The sequence below is a fragment of the Tetrapisispora phaffii genome, chromosome 5 (assembly GCF_000236905.1).
Source record: "Tetrapisispora phaffii CBS 4417 chromosome 5, complete genome".
Classification (NCBI taxonomy): domain Eukaryota; kingdom Fungi; phylum Ascomycota; class Saccharomycetes; order Saccharomycetales; family Saccharomycetaceae; genus Tetrapisispora; species Tetrapisispora phaffii.
Window position 1 is genome coordinate 594330 of NC_016524.1, and position 18269 is coordinate 612598.

The 18269-nt window shown below is 29.5% G+C and overlaps 8 protein-coding genes across 8 annotated transcripts; 4 read left to right on the forward strand and 4 right to left on the reverse strand.

Annotated features, from left to right (window-relative positions):
- Positions 1 to 51: 51 nt before the first annotated feature.
- TPK2 (cAMP-dependent protein kinase catalytic subunit TPK2) lies at positions 52 to 1260 on the forward strand (the record flags this gene model as incomplete). The annotated part of the gene is made up of 1 exon (XM_003685760.1): positions 52 to 1260. One exon carries the CDS (start codon positions 52 to 54, stop codon positions 1258 to 1260), a length of 1209 nt encoding a protein of 402 aa, XP_003685808.1.
- A 519-nt stretch (positions 1261 to 1779) lies between these two features.
- On the forward strand, positions 1780 to 2148 carry RPB9 (DNA-directed RNA polymerase II core subunit RPB9; the record flags this gene model as incomplete). The annotated part of the gene is made up of 1 exon (XM_003685761.1): positions 1780 to 2148. The coding sequence occupies one exon, from the start codon at positions 1780 to 1782 to the stop codon at positions 2146 to 2148; it is 369 nt and encodes a 122-aa protein (XP_003685809.1).
- A 394-nt stretch (positions 2149 to 2542) lies between these two features.
- Positions 2543 to 4690, reverse strand: TPHA0E02860 (uncharacterized protein; the record flags this gene model as incomplete). The annotated part of the gene is made up of 1 exon (XM_003685762.1): positions 2543 to 4690. The coding sequence occupies one exon, from the start codon at positions 4688 to 4690 to the stop codon at positions 2543 to 2545; it is 2148 nt and encodes a 715-aa protein (XP_003685810.1).
- Positions 4691 to 6358: 1668 nt separating this feature from the next.
- YIG1 (Yig1p) lies at positions 6359 to 7732 on the reverse strand (the record flags this gene model as incomplete). Its single annotated transcript, XM_003685763.1, has 1 exon — positions 6359 to 7732. The coding sequence occupies one exon, from the start codon at positions 7730 to 7732 to the stop codon at positions 6359 to 6361; it is 1374 nt and encodes a 457-aa protein (XP_003685811.1).
- A 1175-nt stretch (positions 7733 to 8907) lies between these two features.
- Positions 8908 to 11064, reverse strand: HSF1 (stress-responsive transcription factor HSF1; the record flags this gene model as incomplete). The annotated part of the gene is made up of 1 exon (XM_003685764.1): positions 8908 to 11064. One exon carries the CDS (start codon positions 11062 to 11064, stop codon positions 8908 to 8910), a length of 2157 nt encoding a protein of 718 aa, XP_003685812.1.
- A 1110-nt stretch (positions 11065 to 12174) lies between these two features.
- Positions 12175 to 13443, forward strand: MPS2 (Mps2p; the record flags this gene model as incomplete). Its single annotated transcript, XM_003685765.1, has 1 exon — positions 12175 to 13443. The coding sequence occupies one exon, from the start codon at positions 12175 to 12177 to the stop codon at positions 13441 to 13443; it is 1269 nt and encodes a 422-aa protein (XP_003685813.1).
- Positions 13444 to 13571: 128 nt separating this feature from the next.
- On the reverse strand, positions 13572 to 14312 carry TPHA0E02900 (Smr domain-containing protein; the record flags this gene model as incomplete). Its single annotated transcript, XM_003685766.1, has 1 exon — positions 13572 to 14312. The coding sequence occupies one exon, from the start codon at positions 14310 to 14312 to the stop codon at positions 13572 to 13574; it is 741 nt and encodes a 246-aa protein (XP_003685814.1).
- A 1358-nt stretch (positions 14313 to 15670) lies between these two features.
- RPL7A (60S ribosomal protein uL30) lies at positions 15671 to 17334 on the forward strand (the record flags this gene model as incomplete). Its single annotated transcript, XM_003685767.1, has 3 exons — positions 15671 to 15681; positions 16126 to 16219; positions 16705 to 17334. 3 exons carry the CDS (start codon positions 15671 to 15673, stop codon positions 17332 to 17334), a joined length of 735 nt encoding a protein of 244 aa, XP_003685815.1.
- Between the last annotated feature and the right edge of the window lie 935 nt (positions 17335 to 18269).

The following is an 18269-nucleotide window of genomic DNA, read 5'->3' on the forward strand; positions in this document are numbered from 1 at the left end:
GAGCTTCACACCAAGAAGAGAAAACTTACAACAAATCGTATTAGATATAATATGGATAGCAATATTAAAGAATACCCTGCTCCTTCGAATGATACTAGTGTGTATCAACAACAGCAACAGCAACAATTGTATCAACGACAACAATTACAACAACAGCACCAATTGCAACAGGGTCAGCAATATTACTATGAAACTGCAAAGAGCGATCAACAACCCCAAGCTAGTTTAGCTCCCTTTCCAGGTGATGGAACTGATTCTTCCAATTCTCAACATTTAGTATTCCAAAAATCTTCTGTCTCCAAAGGGAAATATACGTTACAAGATTTTCAAATATTGAGAACTCTTGGTACAGGCTCTTTTGGCAGAGTTCATCTAGTGAGATCAATCCACAATAGAAGATATTATGCAATAAAAGTTTTGAAGAAGCAGCAAATTATCAGAATGAAACAAATAGAACATACAAACGATGAGAGAAGAATCTTGAAAATGGTAGAACATCCATTTTTAATAAGAATGTGGGGGACTTTCCAGGACTCCAGAAATTTATTCATGGTAATGGATTATATTGAAGGTGGTGAATTATTTTCATTGTTGAGAAAATCGCAACGGTTCCCAAACCCAGTGGCTAAATTTTACGCAGCTGAAGTTATATTAGCCTTGGATTACTTACATTCACATGGTATAATTTATAGAGATTTAAAACCTGAAAATCTTCTACTAGATCGTTTAGGTCATATTAAAATGACTGATTTTGGTTTCGCAAAAGAAATTTCTACTGTTACTTGGACTTTGTGTGGTACTCCTGACTATATTGCCCCAGAAGTGGTAGCCTCTAAACCTTACAATAAATCTGTAGATTGGTGGTCCTTGGGTATCTTAATATATGAAATGTTGGCCGGTTATACTCCATTTTATGATACAACTCCAATGAAAACTTATGAAAAGATATTGAACGGGAAAGTAAATTATCCATCCTTTTTCCATCCAAATATTGTAGATTTATTATCAAATTTGATAACGGCAGATTTAACAAGAAGATTCGGTAATTTACAAAGCGGAGCAGAAGATATAAAATCACATGCCTGGTTTAGTGAAGTTGTATGGTCAAAGCTACTTGCAAGGGACATTGTAACGCCATATGAACCACCAATTCAATCAGAAGTCGGTGATACATCATTATTTGATCAATATCCAGAAGAACATTTCGATTATGGTATTCAGTGTGAAGACCCATATACACAGTATTTCACAGACTTTTAAAAGCATAATTTTGATGAATTCAACTGCTCTACTTTCGCTTCTTTCCATTTAAACTGAATATTAATAGTCTCCTGATACTCAAAGAATATTGCAAAATTAAATTGTTTTTCTTTTATTAAATTCTTACGTAAATCAAAAATAATTTATTAAATTATTACCATTATAATAAATATAAAATAATCTTCTTGAAATCATTATTTTTATAACTAATGGTCTTTATGTTATATGTTACATTAATACTTTTTTCAATTTGTATGCAACATTTGGCAAATTCGCTATAGTGGTGTATATCATTTCTTTCCAATTTGAAAAATATTGAAATTTATTTCTACGACAAAAAATATAAGAAAACTGAAAATGTATATAATAATTAATTATAAATTAAGTTTGTTAATATTCGAACAATGAGACTAATATTATTAGCAAACAAGATACAGCAGATTGAGAGATCAACCTAGTCTGATAAATCAGTGAACTTTTTATAGTTGTTATACAGAAAATAAGAAAATACCAAGTAAAATGACTACATTTAAGTTTTGTCGTGATTGTAACAATATGCTTTATCCAAGAGAGGATAGAGAAAATATGAGATTGCTATTCGAATGTAGAACTTGTTCTTATGTTGAAGAAGCTGGTACTCCATTAGTTTATAGACATGAATTGATTACAAACATTGGTGAAACTGCAGGTGTGGTTCAAGATATTGGTTCAGATCCTACTCTACCGAGATCAGACAGAGAGTGTCCTAAATGTCATGGTAAGGATAATTGTTTTTTTCAATCACAACAAAGAAGAAAGGACACATCTATGGTGCTGTTTTTTGTCTGTTTGAGTTGTTCACATATATTCACTTCAGATCAAAAGAATAAAAGAACACAATTCTCATGATCATTGGAAACTGCAGCATTTTTTAGATTTCAAAAGGTAATCAAATTTCAAACGATAATAATGTTCTCTGTCTCTTTGACAATTGTTTACTTGATGATAAGAAGATCAATATAGATGGTAAAATTCTAAAAAAAAAAATAAGACAGCCATAATAAATATATGTAACTCCATTCACGACACATTGATTGTATTTATGTATAGTGTTCATTTCTCTTTAGTTAGTTAGCATATAAATTACATTTTGTATAAGATAATAAAGTAATAGAAAATAATATTGAAGATGCGATATTGTTAAATTATTTTAAGTACTATGTATGCGTATTTATTCTATTGATATGTTTAAGAATTTATCCATTAAATATTAAAAATTCTATTTTGTTCTCAACTATGAGATTTAACTATTAAATTCGTTATCCCAATTTGTTTGAAACAGAGGTAAATTGCTTTTATCATTTGTCTTTACTGAATTGCCTTCATTAATAGACATTACTAAATCGTTATCATGCAAATTAAATTCCTGTCCCTGTAATGAATCTTCCTTTTTGAAAATGTCTGTCTCATTTTGTAACATAAAATTAATATATTCAGGAATATCATGACCTTGACTATTTTGTAAATTAAATACATCTTGTTCAAAGGAGTTGTCTGAAACATCCTCCTTTTTTGCAATAAGCTTGTTACGCATTTTGCTTTGAACTGGAAAACAGTTGGTAAAATCAATGAATGCTGGACTGCTCTGTTCGTGCTTGTCAGATTGGAACGTAGTTGCTGTTAAATTATTAATTTTATCAATCTCATTCATTAATCGTAACTGTTCCTCCTCGGTTTTTATAAATGGACTATAGGTATTTCCTTGTTGTGCTTTCGAAGCACGGTTTGTAGAGGATTTTGAAGTGGAGTTTTTAGGAACTGCATTTGAGAAATTATTATTTGTATTCACATAATTTTCTATAACTGGAAGTTCACTCATCATCAAAGTATTTCCGTCTGTATTGAAATGTTCAGGCGGCTCGGAGTTATTAATCATATTGCTAGTTGAAGTAGTTATACTGGAACTGAGTTCATTCATTGGGCCACCAAGAAAAGTATTATTTAAGAGATCTTGTTCGTTAAGCAATGCAGGATCTGTACTTATTGGTTCTTGAATTTTTGACATTGAATATTGTGAAGTATCTGGGGAAAACGATAGTGAAGGTGAGTTTAATTCTGTCATCTTTCCATTGTTTGGTTTATGATGTATCGATTTGTTAAATATGCCAGTGAAATCAATTTCGTTTAAATCACTGGTGAAATTTGACATGATTCCAGTTTGTAAAGCTACATCACTGGATCCTTCTAAAAATGTTGATGGTAAAATAAATTCATTTGGATATGCATTTTGAGTTACGTCATATGGATGACTATGTGGGTGACTATGCGAATGTGTATGTGTTTCTAAATTTTTGTTGTTTATAACATTTGAAATCAAACTATCAAAGCTTGAATTCCTCTCCATAAATGGAGTATCGGCATTTGAATTAGTTCCTGAGAATGCATCAGCAGAATTTGTATGGATATGGGTATGTGGTAAATTAACGTGAAATTTTGCAGATGCTGATTTTTTCAAAATAGTTTCTTGACTTAAGTTCAAAGATGACAATTTTTTATTTTTAAGCTTTTTAGGCTTACTTACATTAACGGGATAGTTTGGACAATACATCGTATTGTTTATGCTGTTTGGATCTAAATTTTTGCGTGTCGACTGTAATGCACCTTCTCCAGAAACGGTTGTTGTCACACAATTTGATGGCATTATCACTTCAAATGACTTAACTTCACTTGTTAAACCACAGTCGCAGGGTACTAATGACGGAATAATGGGCAGATTTGCATGGAATCTATATTCTAATTCGTCGAATTTTTTAATGGCTTGTATATCATCAACTTCCCTTAGACCTTCTTTAAATTTCTTATATTCTTTACTCTCTGGATTAAATGCAACATTGTGTGAATGTTTATTATTGATAATAACGACAGCCCACTTGTTTCTCCTTGAAGAAAGAGTGGCTCTTATACGGAATGGACATGTATTAAAACGTGAAACAACTCTTTTCTTCTTTCGTTCAGTGTTTTTTACATCTTTGATATCATTAGTAGGTTTCTCTTTAATATCTTCATCATTTTTGGGTATATAATTTTGTTCTGTGTCTTTATCTCCTTTTGAAGTTTTACCTCTTTTTGCAGCTTTACATTTAAATACAACCTTAATAGTATCTGATCTTTCAATAACTAATTCTACACCTTGTGGATAAAAGATCTTTTGCAACCATGGTTTAATTTCATTTCTATCTTTGAAATCAGGAATGGGATCTAAATGAATATATTTATCACTTGCTTTTGATTTCACAATAACAGGAATATTATCAGTTGATTCAACTTCTAATTTTTTTGTATTTTTATTAGTTGTTGTTGACTTGGAATTCGCTTTATCAAGGAAGAAGTTATCATTCATCGAGATGATGGGACTTATGCTGTCTCCATTCTCCGTTTTAAATATTTCCATTTTCCTTTTTGGTTTTCTCTATCTGTGTGTGTTATGTGTTAGTTTTGCTTCTGTATTATAATTAGATATATACGTGTGTATAGAAGAGGAGAGAAATTTGTTAATTGTAAGGGATATTAAAGATTAAATATGCATTAGAAGGTTTTGAAATGGATGGATTCACCAGAACAATTGTATTCCAAAAAATATTATTCGTGTGTATTTCTGTACTTGTTTGAGTATTCTTATGTATTGTTATTGCTGTTGTATTGTAACGTCAACTTAGCAAAACAAAAAGACTTAATTGGTGATGGCTGAAATAATTTTAGTATATTTCAAGTTTATGAAGTTAGATGAAATGAATATTCGATGATTATCGAATATCAATAGCAAAGTTGGGATGAGAAGGAAGAAGTCGTGTGTGTCAGAAAAGAAAAGAAAGACTAAAATTTTAAAAACTGAAAAAAAAATTGAAAAATTATGGTTATATGTTGTTATTCAGAAGAAGAATCGATAAATAAAGACCATCGGTTTAACATTGACCATTGTTTGATAGATAGCAGAGACTAAGAAAGTTTTTTAAGAGGGTATTGGTCCCGTCTTATTAAGGAAAACGTTGTAGTGATACCTCTAGATAGTTATAACTGTTATAACATCAAGCCACATACAAATGATTCATCAATTACTTGAATATTGGTGAACTAGTAGTTAGTAGATTATAAATTATTTACTGAGTTAGATAGATGAATTAGTTCCGTTCTTCATGGTGTGTGTATGTGTGACTAGCATTGTTACAAGGAAAAAGAGACTTATTATGTAGCAAGTAAATACTAACTACATGGTAACAAGGGAGAAATGGTGAGAGTACAATGATGCTTGGCAAGCGAGAGAGAGTAAGTAAGCAAGTAAGGAAGGGAGAAATGGGATGAGAAGCATCAAGAAAAAGCCTGCGGGAGAATTCCTTTTAAAAGCCTGCGTGTTACTTCTGGGCCGAATAACAAACGCTCAAGTGACGAAGTATGACAACATTTACGGCTCCGGTCGTATTGTTAAACCAGATGCGGCTCAGACAATATACGCACCAAGTATTTCTCAGACGTAAGGTGTGAAAAAATGACTGTGAAGAACAAATTCGTAGAAAGAAGTGGGAATTTATAGCTACGGTGTTATAATACACTATGTTATAACGCCCTTGGAAAGATGTAGCCCTCTAATACTTTTGATTGGTGTGTTTGTTTTTAGGGAAAAGTGGAAACAGAACTATTAGGAAGATATTACGGTAGAAGAGCATATATTGTCCATAAAAACCACGTAGTCAACCTCAACAGAGAAGGTCAGCCACTGCGCAGCAGTACGACGGAGAAACTCTGAGAACCATAATTGCACCCATTTTTCTTTTCTTTTTATGTTACCTACCTTGTCCTTCGTGCGCAATCATCTCCGGTCCGACCGGGTAGCAGTCCTGTCGCGATGTATTATTATTATTGGTCAGTGAGATGATGAGTGGTGATGGTACCCTTGTTTGGAATAAAAATAAAATGAAAAAATGAAATCCTACCCATCTCATCTCTTTAAATATATATATTGCTGAATTATCGATTGTCAGAAATGTTGTTAGTGTGTCATTATCTGGTATTTCATTAATTTTTTAATTTGTGTCATTTCCTACATATCATATTTGTTACATAATTATATTATATCGAATTCATATTTTTCATTCTTATCATTTAATAAGTTAATAATAAAATTTGTATTAAACCTAGTAATGCTTAGATTCTTGATTTTTTTGAGATTAAATTTTGATTTGATATCAGTGAACCCTAGGAATAACCATTCATTACTGATTTTAGAATATTTATAAATTATTAAGGTAGTATCGTATAGATGGTCTTCACATACAACTAAGAAATCATTTAGGATTGAATATTGATATTTTGGGGCGTTTTCTTCATAATTAGTTATTAAGTTGTTTTTCTGTAATATTGTGTGTGTATCTTTGTACCAATTTACTGTATTTGAATTTATTGAGGTATGACAATTGGAAATCGACAATAATCTTTGATTAGTTTCGACTAATAATGTTGGTCTTGATGAGATCATTTTGTAAGTGATTGATTCAAATAGTTCGTTTTCTCTCTTCATTATTTTGATTTCATTTATTTGCCCCCTAGCGGTTGCATCTAAGAAATTACTTACAAAATAAATTTCGGAACTATTAAATATTGTTAAACCTGGGAAATCTATTTTTGCATTGGTAATATTCAAATTTTGACATTCAATTGGGATTGCATAGTTTCTATTAGTCATGACATTTGTAATAATTATACCATAATTTAAATTGAAACTTAAAATTAAATTTTGATCTATTAAACCTAACCACACATTTAAAATCTTAGTGTTGTGACCGATATTAAATTTTTTAAAAATAATATTTCCATTTTCAATTTCAAATAAGTATAGTTCCCCTGATAAACTGCTTATTACAACCATTAACTTAGTGCAGTTACCGCCAACATATTTACAATCAATGAATGATATTTTAGAAATATCAATACTATATGTTTCTGCATCTATCTTATATGTGATATTTGAATTGAAATCAAAAAACAGTATATCACTAACAATGAAATTATTATAATAATAAATCCAAAATTTTTCATCATTGTTTTTTTGATAAATTAAATTTTCATAACCTTTATTTAAGTATTCATTTACTTCATCTGATAATATACAATCATTTCTTGAATTTAATTTAAAATCATAATTGATTTCACTACCATTAATTTCATTATCTCTATAATAAGCATCATTGTTGTTATTATAATAGTTGTTCAATATATCATTCATACCATCATCAATTGGAAAAATATTATTAATGCTTTCCCTAAAAAAGTTATTAAGCAGAACGTTGTTTATAAGAGATTGATTCACGTTTGTATTCGTTGCAAAATTTTTCTCCACAAAGTTCCTCTTAGCATAAAAGTCCACTCTTCTTTGTTCTTCTTTATCATCCTCGCCGTCTCTAATCCCTTGAGTATTATATAAAAAAACTGGTAATCCCATGGCTATCCTTCTAAATTACCTGTGTGCTTGTGTGTCAAAGTTTTGCAATAATTAAAGAGATGGAATTAACACCGACAGAAAGATGATAGAAAAACCTATGGAAAAAACAATATACAAATAAAGGAGTATAAAAAATACTTTCATATAAACTTCCATTATGATGTCGAAATTTTATGTTATAATTATTTTCATGGATGTCGACATATATATATCCAATAAATATGTACTTGTATGAAATAATCGAGTTAATAATGTAATGAAATTAAATGATACAATAGTATATAATGCCGATACGATATTTAATGTAAATAATAGAATGATTTCGAACAAAAAATACAAAAATTGAAAAAGGTCATCCACATAAAAATTACCAAATTTTCCTATTTAATGCATTTTTAAGAGGGCATTCGAAGATTAAAAAGAAATGGATTACTTTGATTACCTTTTATAGAACCAATTTCCTAATACTGTCATAAAATTAACAAAAGATGCATAATTTTTGATATTTTGTTTTAGTAATTAAAGGTATAAAAAACGCGGGGTAAAAATGTGGGGAATGCAGAGAGAGAGGGAAAGACGGAGAGAGACGTGTTAATTTCATTTAAAATTTAATTCAAATTAAGAAATGCGTATAAGTGAGAGGATCTTGCTGTTACGGGGTTACGCAGGGAAATAGTGGTTGTTAACGCCGATCGACACTTTCCTTCTTTCTTTTTTAGGAAAACGCCGTATGCAATCCTGCAATCATTGTTGCGTGAGTGCATCCGGTATTTAAGGACTGTGTTTTTCTGTAGGGGGTGGAGGGGAAGCGTTGAACAAAGAGCAAGCGAAAGGTGTTTGCTGACAACCACAAAAGGTAATGCATGATCGATCGGATGTATAATAGAAGGAATTGTGCGTGTATTTCTTTGTGTTAAAAAATTAGTACCATGGCATATTTGGTTGTTTCTTTATCCCTTAATAAGTTTATGCAGCATAAGGGGGGGGTGGAGGAGACTGTCTATTTTGCTTTTTCGGTGCGGGGACTTCATGAATTCCCGATCTCCGTCGGATCCCTGAATTTTTTGGCACATGATCATAATATGAACCTTTTTCAGTTTTATTTGAATTGTTCATCTATGCATATTTATATATATTATCGTATTATTTTATTATTCATGCTATATATAGTTTTATTACAATTTACGTCTTTTTGCATCTGTTTCTTTAACTTCAAGTAATGGAGGTGAATTATCCGCTGATTCGATTATCCTTTTGTTTTGATTATCGGTTGCCATTGTTGGTGATGTGTTTAAATCATCAAAATTGAAATATAATGGTGCATTTGTTTCAACTTGATCATTCGTATTTTTATGGGAATGGATATTATTTCCTTGCACATTGGAAATGCTATTAATATTTGTATTAACATCTTCGTTAGAAAAATATTCCGGCATTTCAAAGTTATGTGGTGTTAAATCGCTTACTAAACTCTCTAGATGTTGAATTCTTGCATCCTGTTCATTTATATTATTATGAAGATGTGATAAAAACATTTCACCATCATCAAGGGGATAAGTATCATTAATTGCTTTCTTTGTTGCAACATTAATTCTCTTATTCTCTTCTACTTCATCTTCGTGAGGAGGGATTTCGGATATTCTACCACTACTTTCAATTGTATGTAATGAACTTGCATGACTATTGATCTTTTGTATTCCATTATTATTCATATTCTGATTAGAATTGTTTGTTGGTGGAAATCCAATAATATTAGATGCGGCTAATATGTCATTATTGGTACTAAATTTAGAACTATCCTGAATGATATTATCATTAATGTTATCAGAGTTATGTGGTGAACCAGATGCCGATCGATTCTTCAATAAATATAAAGACCGCTGTGAATACGGAGGTACTTCACTTGGTACAAGCTTATTAGAATCATAATTACTCTCCTTGGGAGTGTCCATATGAAAATTTAACACATCATCAACTCCTAGCTTATTGTTCGTATTTCCCATTTGGTTAAGTCCAGTTGTTTGGTTTTTGATGTAATCATTATTAATATTGTAGTTTATATTAGACGCAGAAGAAAATTCAACATCATTTACAGAATTGTTTGAGTGCATCCCATCTAAATTGTTCAAGGTGTTCACGGTATTTACATTGTCCGTTTTCATTATTCTATCAGTTAACATTTTTTGATCAAGATTTGGAATAGCACTAGTTATAAATCTGAAAATTTTTTCTAAAGCATCTTGTTGATTTCTATGTCTATCTCTCGCTAACATATTTTCTTTCCACAACATTTCATTATCCTTGGATATTCTTGATAAATCTTTAGATATCGACATTTGATTATATTTTATTGTTTCTAACTCCGTAAGTAAAACCTTTAAACTTCTATCCAGACTAGCATTATTATTGGAATCACTATTTGGTGCATCATTATTTGGAACATCACTCAAAAGTAAATTGTTATAACCACCTATATAATTTGAAAAGGTGGGATTTTGATTTGCAAGTGGAGTAGATTTTTGTCTCACTATATGCTCTAATAAATCTTCTCTGCCTCTTATGAAGTAATCGTTAGCAAATTGCCATTTATCTTCGATGCTACTCTGAATAGAACCAGATTTCACGTCTTGGATTTTATGCCATCCGTACATGTTCAATTGTCTAACAAATGATGCAAAATTTGAATGTTTAAAATATTTTGGCAAAATTTCACGTATTAAATCTTCTTTATTTGTTACAAAAAATGACTTACCATCATCTGCCCATTGTATCAATTGGTTATTAGAAGGATCATTTATCATATTCCACACTTTATTGACAAATGTTGGTTTCGCTTTATTAATGTTAGTTCGCTTTGGTTGATTAGAAACTTTAGATGTGGCATCGAGATGCACATCTGATGCACTAGTACCAATATAATTATTTCCTTCTTTACTCAGATATGGTTGGTATAATCCTATATTAGGCTGTCTTCTCACTAGTTGAGTACTTGTACTAACATTCCTATCAACTAAATCATTATTGCCATTGTGACTAGAAGATATCTCCTCTGGAAATTGCAATGGGGATAACATATTATTGAATTCGTTAGATGGATTTGTTATATCTTCTATCTCTTCAACTGTAATATTACTATTTTTATTGTCATTTTTACCATCTTTATTATAAATAAAGTTGTTGATTGAGTTATGTTGTTCTTGGTCGTCGCCATCATGTAACTCAGGCATCGGAGAAAAAAGTGCAGCTTCCTTATTTGAAACAGTATTGTTGTTATTGATCATGCTACTCTTAGTGTTAGGCTCATTGTTATGAGCCGCAGTATTTTTCACCATTACTATTCAGAATAAATATAATGGTGAAAAGTTGTCCATATAAAATATTTTCGATACCAGAAAAAAAATTTTAGTCTAAAAATATGTATCTCCCGAGGCAGTAAGTCTACACTTAAACTTCAACAATATTAAATATGTTTCACTTTTTTAGAAGGATATTTCTAAATCTTAGTCCTTTAAAAACTGCTGCCCTTATATTTAATTGTCCTTTCCAGTAAAATAGTCAACTACAATTATAATAGAACAATGTATTATTATATTAAATTTCATTCAGTTTGTTAAGGGAATTTGTCTAACCACTGCCTTTTGATGCAAAATAAAATATTGTTTGTATATCATTAAATACGAATTACAGCATTGCATTATGAGATGTCAGTAAAAGTACTTGTATATAAACGTTATGGGGACAGTCTACTTTATAATGATAAAATCAGTTATATGTCATTGTAAATATTGTAATTAGATTATTATTTACTAATATATATACTGTTAAAATATGTTTTAATTTTTCTCATAGTGTCTCAGTTATTTAAAATCTGTTATTGTTTTATTTTGACGTTTTGTTCCCCAAGCAATGATTTAATGAACTCCTCTTAAAAGTAAACTATTCAAAAATTTAATTAATACAAAGATGTTGATCAAGACATAAAATAAACTCTTAATTAACTATTAATAGTTCTAAGTCTAATGGCAATTACTTTTATTAACTGTCGCCACATAACCGTAATCACATTCAATGCACAACGTGAAGGACACACTTTCCTGTACATTATGCTGAAAACAGTATAGATAACGTTATTCGGGTAAACAAATTTTTGCACGCGTTAGCATAGTTTAAATATTTATTTATTGTCTGTTAAATAGAAATATTATATCTCTATATAAATATAAAGATAGTTGTATATATAAGGATGTTGGCGGTTAAATCTAACTGATAGTATATTTTTATTTTTTAGTGTATAATAATGGTCCTGAAATAAAAAAAGAACTAGAACTTCGGTCAGTAATATTTAAGATAATATAGAGGTAATAACTACTTAAGTCATAATATTTCCTTTTAAATTATTTTAAATCAAGTAATACAGAAAGAACAACAACGTGGACAACAAAATGAGTGATGATAAGTCAAGTACATCTATGATTTTAGATGTGGCTTGGGCAGAACTGGATAATAAAAACCAAGATTTTATATATGCAAAAGATTTCCCAAACCTAGTTAATATTATTAACAATTTCCTTAATAGATCTTCCAATGATGGCTCGAAACATACACTTTTATCAAGTACTGGTGAAAGTGTAATAAATACATTTGCAAAAGAAAAAGAATTTTTTAAAATATATAAGGATGAATTCAAAGAAATATTTTATGGATTAATAGGGAAATCATTTAAGGAATTGGTGAATGAATCTATTAATTTTGGTGAAATCGATATAAGCCATTTAAAAGAAAATGTTAAGATGTCCAAAAAAGGAGACCAAGAGTCACCTTATAGGCATGAGAATGATCATGCTCATCACATTTTAAATAATTCTAGCTCAAATATATATAATAGCAGTGCTGATAATGTACAGACTAAAATATATGGGAATGATGAGAGTAATGATGAATCAATTCTAAAGTTAAAAGAAAATGAAAATATAATTGAATCTCCACTACGAAATTTAAGCTATAAAAGAGAATTGGAGAATGATTTATTAATTACAAAAAAAGATTTGAAGTTTAAAGATGATATTATAATGGAAAAGGATAGGGAAATCATCGAATTGACTAGAAAAGTAGGTGATTTAAAGGATAAATATAATTTTTTACAGAGGGAATTTAGTTTTTATAAAAAAAGAGGAGAAAATAGGAATAGTTTAACCACTGATGATGATAAAACAAATGACGAAACAAATTTAAATATCCAAAAAAATGATGTGACAAAGCATGAGTTTATAATTGATGAAATGAATAGAAGAATACACGAGCAAATGTTAATAATTAATGCTTTAAAAGAAGAGTTACAAAATGATAATCCAAATGGCAACTCAAAATTTGGATATCTATATAATAGCATGAGAAAACAACTGTCGAGAAACCCATCGTATTCTTCTACCCTTTATGTTATAATATCAATATTCTTTTTTTTATCAATAGTAGTGATAAGTGGATCGACAATATTTACTTCTTTTAGCCAAGATGACCGCATGGGTGCTTATGATTCATATAGATACAAATATTTAGAATCATTTGGTGCATCATGGTGGGAGCAAAACACACTACTACGGTTCATCATGAATTTGTTCTTTGGCAAAGGAACTGAACCATATGAGTTCAGTGACCCTTATGTGACAACGGCTGCTTCTTCTAATGCATATGATAACTTATTTAATCAATAGATATGTGTTTTTGCATGAACTACATACTAATATCTAAGTTGCAATATTTACTTTAAACTACCCAAACAATTCTATTTATGTTAAAGTTATGTCTTTGATCATTTATCATCCATGATCTGAAATGAATATTATATATTTTTTTGCAAGCAAGAACAAAAGAGTTGCAAAACCATGCTCAGTAAACCCCCATTATTGTTATTGTTATTGTTATTATATTGTTGGTGTTGTTGTTGGTATTGTGGCTGGTTTTGATGGCTATAATTATTGGATTGTGTTTTATAAGAAGATTTGCTAGCAAATGTAACATAATCCGTACTACCCCAGTCAGTGGGTATTCTTGCATTAGTCAATTCAATTATTAAAACACCTGCATTTTTATTATCATAATAGTTTCTTAGATTACCTTGTTGACATAATTCTTCTACTGCCGGTCTAATTTTAGAAATACCATTTTTCGAATGTAAACCTTTTCCAACAACAACTTTTAGATATTGCTCATGATTCCTCACTGCCAGTGCAATTCTTTTTTGTAAGATCCATTGAACTTCTTTCACAAAAAGTCCATGTAGATCGATCTCATCACTTTCAGAGTCTGCATTATTTGTAGCGAAGGCATATTCTGCAGCCTGCAAATTATATCCTTCCGCAATTTTATTCTGTTCTTTTGATTTTTCACTAAATTCTTTTGCTTTCTTATGATCGCCACTCTTGTATGCATTTTGAGAGTCTTGTGAATATTGCTTTCTCCTCTCATGAGCAGCCTCTGCTAGACCTCTTAAACGTATATACTCAGGGTCAGTAGCATGATTATAGTCACGCTGGCTACCATTATGCGGAGTAATATTCTGAAGTGCTACAGCCGCACTCATATGCTTAAATTACTAGAAAAGAATTCGATTTTGATTGTATTATGGTTCTTTGATATATCTATAAGAGTGACAAGAACATATCGTGACCAATAATACTATTTCAAACATTACATAAATATATATTTGATTCAATTGAATTAAATCAAAAATTATAAAAAAAATAAAAAGAAAACTAAGCAGGTTAAATGACCTAATTGATTAAAATAAGGTTTTTAATTTCATATTAATTAATATTGAATTCTGAATATTTACCTTTTGGGCATGAAATTTTGATAAAAGCATTTCTAAATTAGTTACCCTCTCTGAAAAATCATTAAAATTTTCTTTCGTGTTGTTCTTCAAAGTTGTAATATTATCAATTCAAATTCCTATATAAAGAGAGCGAAAATAACATATTGATTGTTAAAGAAGTTTGTATGTGTTACAGTTTCATTAACTTCCTTTTACTATTTTAATTATAAAATTTGTTGCATGTTAAACATAGGCAACCAATATGCCTGTTTTTTAATACAATATAACATCAAAGGTGTATAGTAAAAATATATATATATATATATATGTGCATTTTGTGAGAACACGACATGCATTTATGTTAACAATTCAATGAAAATAAAATACAAAAATATACTATGGTTTTGATTTAAAGTGATGATAATTATCATTTACAGTGATAATTTCAAAATAGTGACTAGCAGAAATGCGATGTTGTTTACTAAAATTACACCATCTTTCGGGGCTGATTTTTAAATTATGCATAATATATTTTGTTGTTTATATTTGATTTACTAATAACTCTTATATGAAAATTTCTTGTAATATTTCAAAGATATCGATGTAATATACATGACTGCTATTATTCTAAAAAACCTTTCATTATTACTGATAGCGTTTAATAATAACTACGATAAAAAATAATTGTTTAGTGTGACTGTTTTGTACACACCCATACACCTTACAGACAAACAATTTATAAATTTTCAAAAAAAAATTAACAAAAAAATTTCAAACGCGTTAGGTAAAAAAGAACAAAAAATTCCTGTTTCTCATTTTTTCTTTGTTTCCCTTCCTTGATATTCAAGGAATTAAAGCGAACAATGTAGTTCTTAATCTGGAAATGTCGAAACCCTAGACATCTCAAACGGAAAAAATCACAATTCAACATAAAATTAATTTTTCAAATTATTCACATCTCATCGATCTTTGAAAAAATAAATGTCTTTCAATTTTTTAATCATATATAAACTCTAGTAAATTTCTTTTATAATGTAAGTTTACGTAAAATGTTCTAAAGTAATTCATACTTGTTATTCTAGTAAATGTTATAGTAGAACCACTCAACCAAGCAAAGGATTAACACAATGGCTGCTAAGTATGTTTTTACATTTTAATTATATTTTAATTTAAAATATTTTTAATATGAGTTTTATTTTGCACGTTACGTCGAATTATTAAGCATTTCAATAATCTTTCTAGTTTGTCAATAATGAATAGTAATAAGATTATGCATTATATTGCATTTTTTATTATTTAATATGTAGGGGATTTTCTTTCAATAGAACAAAAACAATTCTCGTTCACGAATATGGATAAAGTAGACACCAGTCTTTGTTCAAAGCATCTTAACCATATTTGTGTCCAGTTTGTTTCTGCCTTCTCTCTAACGTCAAATGAAAAGTGGTGTTTTCAGTTTGATGTAACAGTATAAATGTCTCTTATATTATTTTTTTATGGGATTTCGTTTTCTAACATTTCATTCAAATATATTATCAAAAATTGTCATTATTTTTTGATATTATATCATATTTCTTAATAGCAAAGTTTTAACTCCAGAATCTCAATTAAAGAAATCTAAGGCTAACCAAAAGACTGCCGAAGAAGTCAAGGCTGAAAGAGTCGCCAGAAAGGCCGTATGTTTTTATTCTTTTCATTACTTAAAACAATTACAATTGTTTGAGATAGGAAGTATTTACAGACTTTAAAAAACAACTGTGCTATAATTTTCATTATTTATAAGTTTTTTTTGTTTATATCAGTTGATATGAAAAATTTATTTGATAGAATTTTAAAAATTTAATGATGAAGCTACTGTATCCCATATACATATCGACTAGCCAACTGGCAATGTTGTCGTTAATTACACCATCTTTCGGCTGACAAATTTTTAACATTTTATCAAATTCATATAATTCATATAATTGAATTTAAAAAGAACTTTTAAAAATTGAAAAGTTAGAAGTATATTAGTTTTTTGCTGAAAATGCATATTTCTTAACTCACTAGATTGTAAATGATGTATTATTGATTTTCAACATTTATACTAACAATTTTTTCTTTATTATTATTATTTCAAACGTCACAGTTTAATAATGATTTTATACATATATCAATTTAGGCTAACAAGGAAAAGAGAGCTGTTATCTTACAAAGAAACGCTGCTTATCAAAAGGAGTACGAAACTGCTGAAAGAGCTGTTATCGAAGCTAAGCGTGAAGCTAAGGCCACTGGTTCTTACTACGTTGAAGCTCAACAAAAGGTTGTCTTCGTCATCAGAATCAAGGGTATTAACAAGATTCCACCAAAGCCAAGAAAGGTTTTCCAATTATTAAGATTGAACCAAATCAACTCTGCTACCTTCGTTAAAGTCACCAAGGCTACCGCCGAATTATTAAAGTTGATCGAACCATACGTTGCTTACGGTTACCCATCCTACTCTACTGTTAGACAATTAGTCTACAAGAGAGGTTACGGTAAGATCAACAAACAAAGAATCCCATTATCTGACAACTCCATCGTTGAAGCTAACTTAGGTAAATACGGTATCTTATCCGTTGACGATTTAATCCACGAAATCCTTACCGTTGGTCCACACTTCAAGCAAGTTAACAACTTCTTATGGCCATTCAAGTTATCTAACCCATCCGGTGGTTGGGGTGTTACCAGAAAGTTCAAGCACTTTATCCAAGGTGGTTCTTTCGGTAACCGTGAAGAATACATTAACCAATTAGTTAAGGCTATGAACTAAGGTTGAGAAAAGATTAATATAAAAGAATCATTATATTTTTTTATTTTTTATTTTTTTAAGAGTAACCTTTATTTCATTTCTCAAAATTTATAACTAATATTTAGTGAATTGTATTTTCATTTTTTTTAAAGCATATTAAGTTTTCTTTTTCAATAAGTAATTCTTGTATGTGTTTTAAATGGCTAATCATTTGTCTAGGAAGACATTTTTTTGGCTTTATCCACAATTTCAAATGTACAACCAATATATTTGATTGTGCTAGAATATTACAATAAAAACAGGTATTTTATTGTAACATCTGTTAACCTTGCGAGCTCATATACACTGATTGATTTGTATGTAGCAGTTAATCATTTCCCATACATTAAGTATTTATAATACACACACATACATATATCTATATCTAATAACAATAACAATATAAAAAAAGTTATAAAATTAATTTTAAAATCTACATTTGATCAATTCCCAGGGTGGTTAAGTTATGTTATTGTCATAATATAATTTAACAATTGTTAATCATTTTCTAAACAGATAAAACGTTTAATATTACTCCATATACATTGCTCTCAATCAAAAGTTCAACATATTTATACACTCACTTTCTAATATTTAAAAACTATTATCTTATCATATTATATCTTACCTCGACGAATCATCCTTTATATCTTTGTTTAATACGTCCGTCTGTTACTCTTTTTAACGGAAATAGAAGATATCTTGACTTCTATTTGTCTTGTTGAAATTCATTGCGCGTGACTTACTTACGCATCGATTCAATTTGTCAACTTATGGTGAACAAACGAACTTCCCATTCATATAACTTCAATATTTATTATTTTCACATTCTAAATGTAATTTTTGTATAAGTATAGAACTATTAAATAAATAATTGGTTTCAGTTACTTTCATTTTTAAATGGATGAAGAACAAAA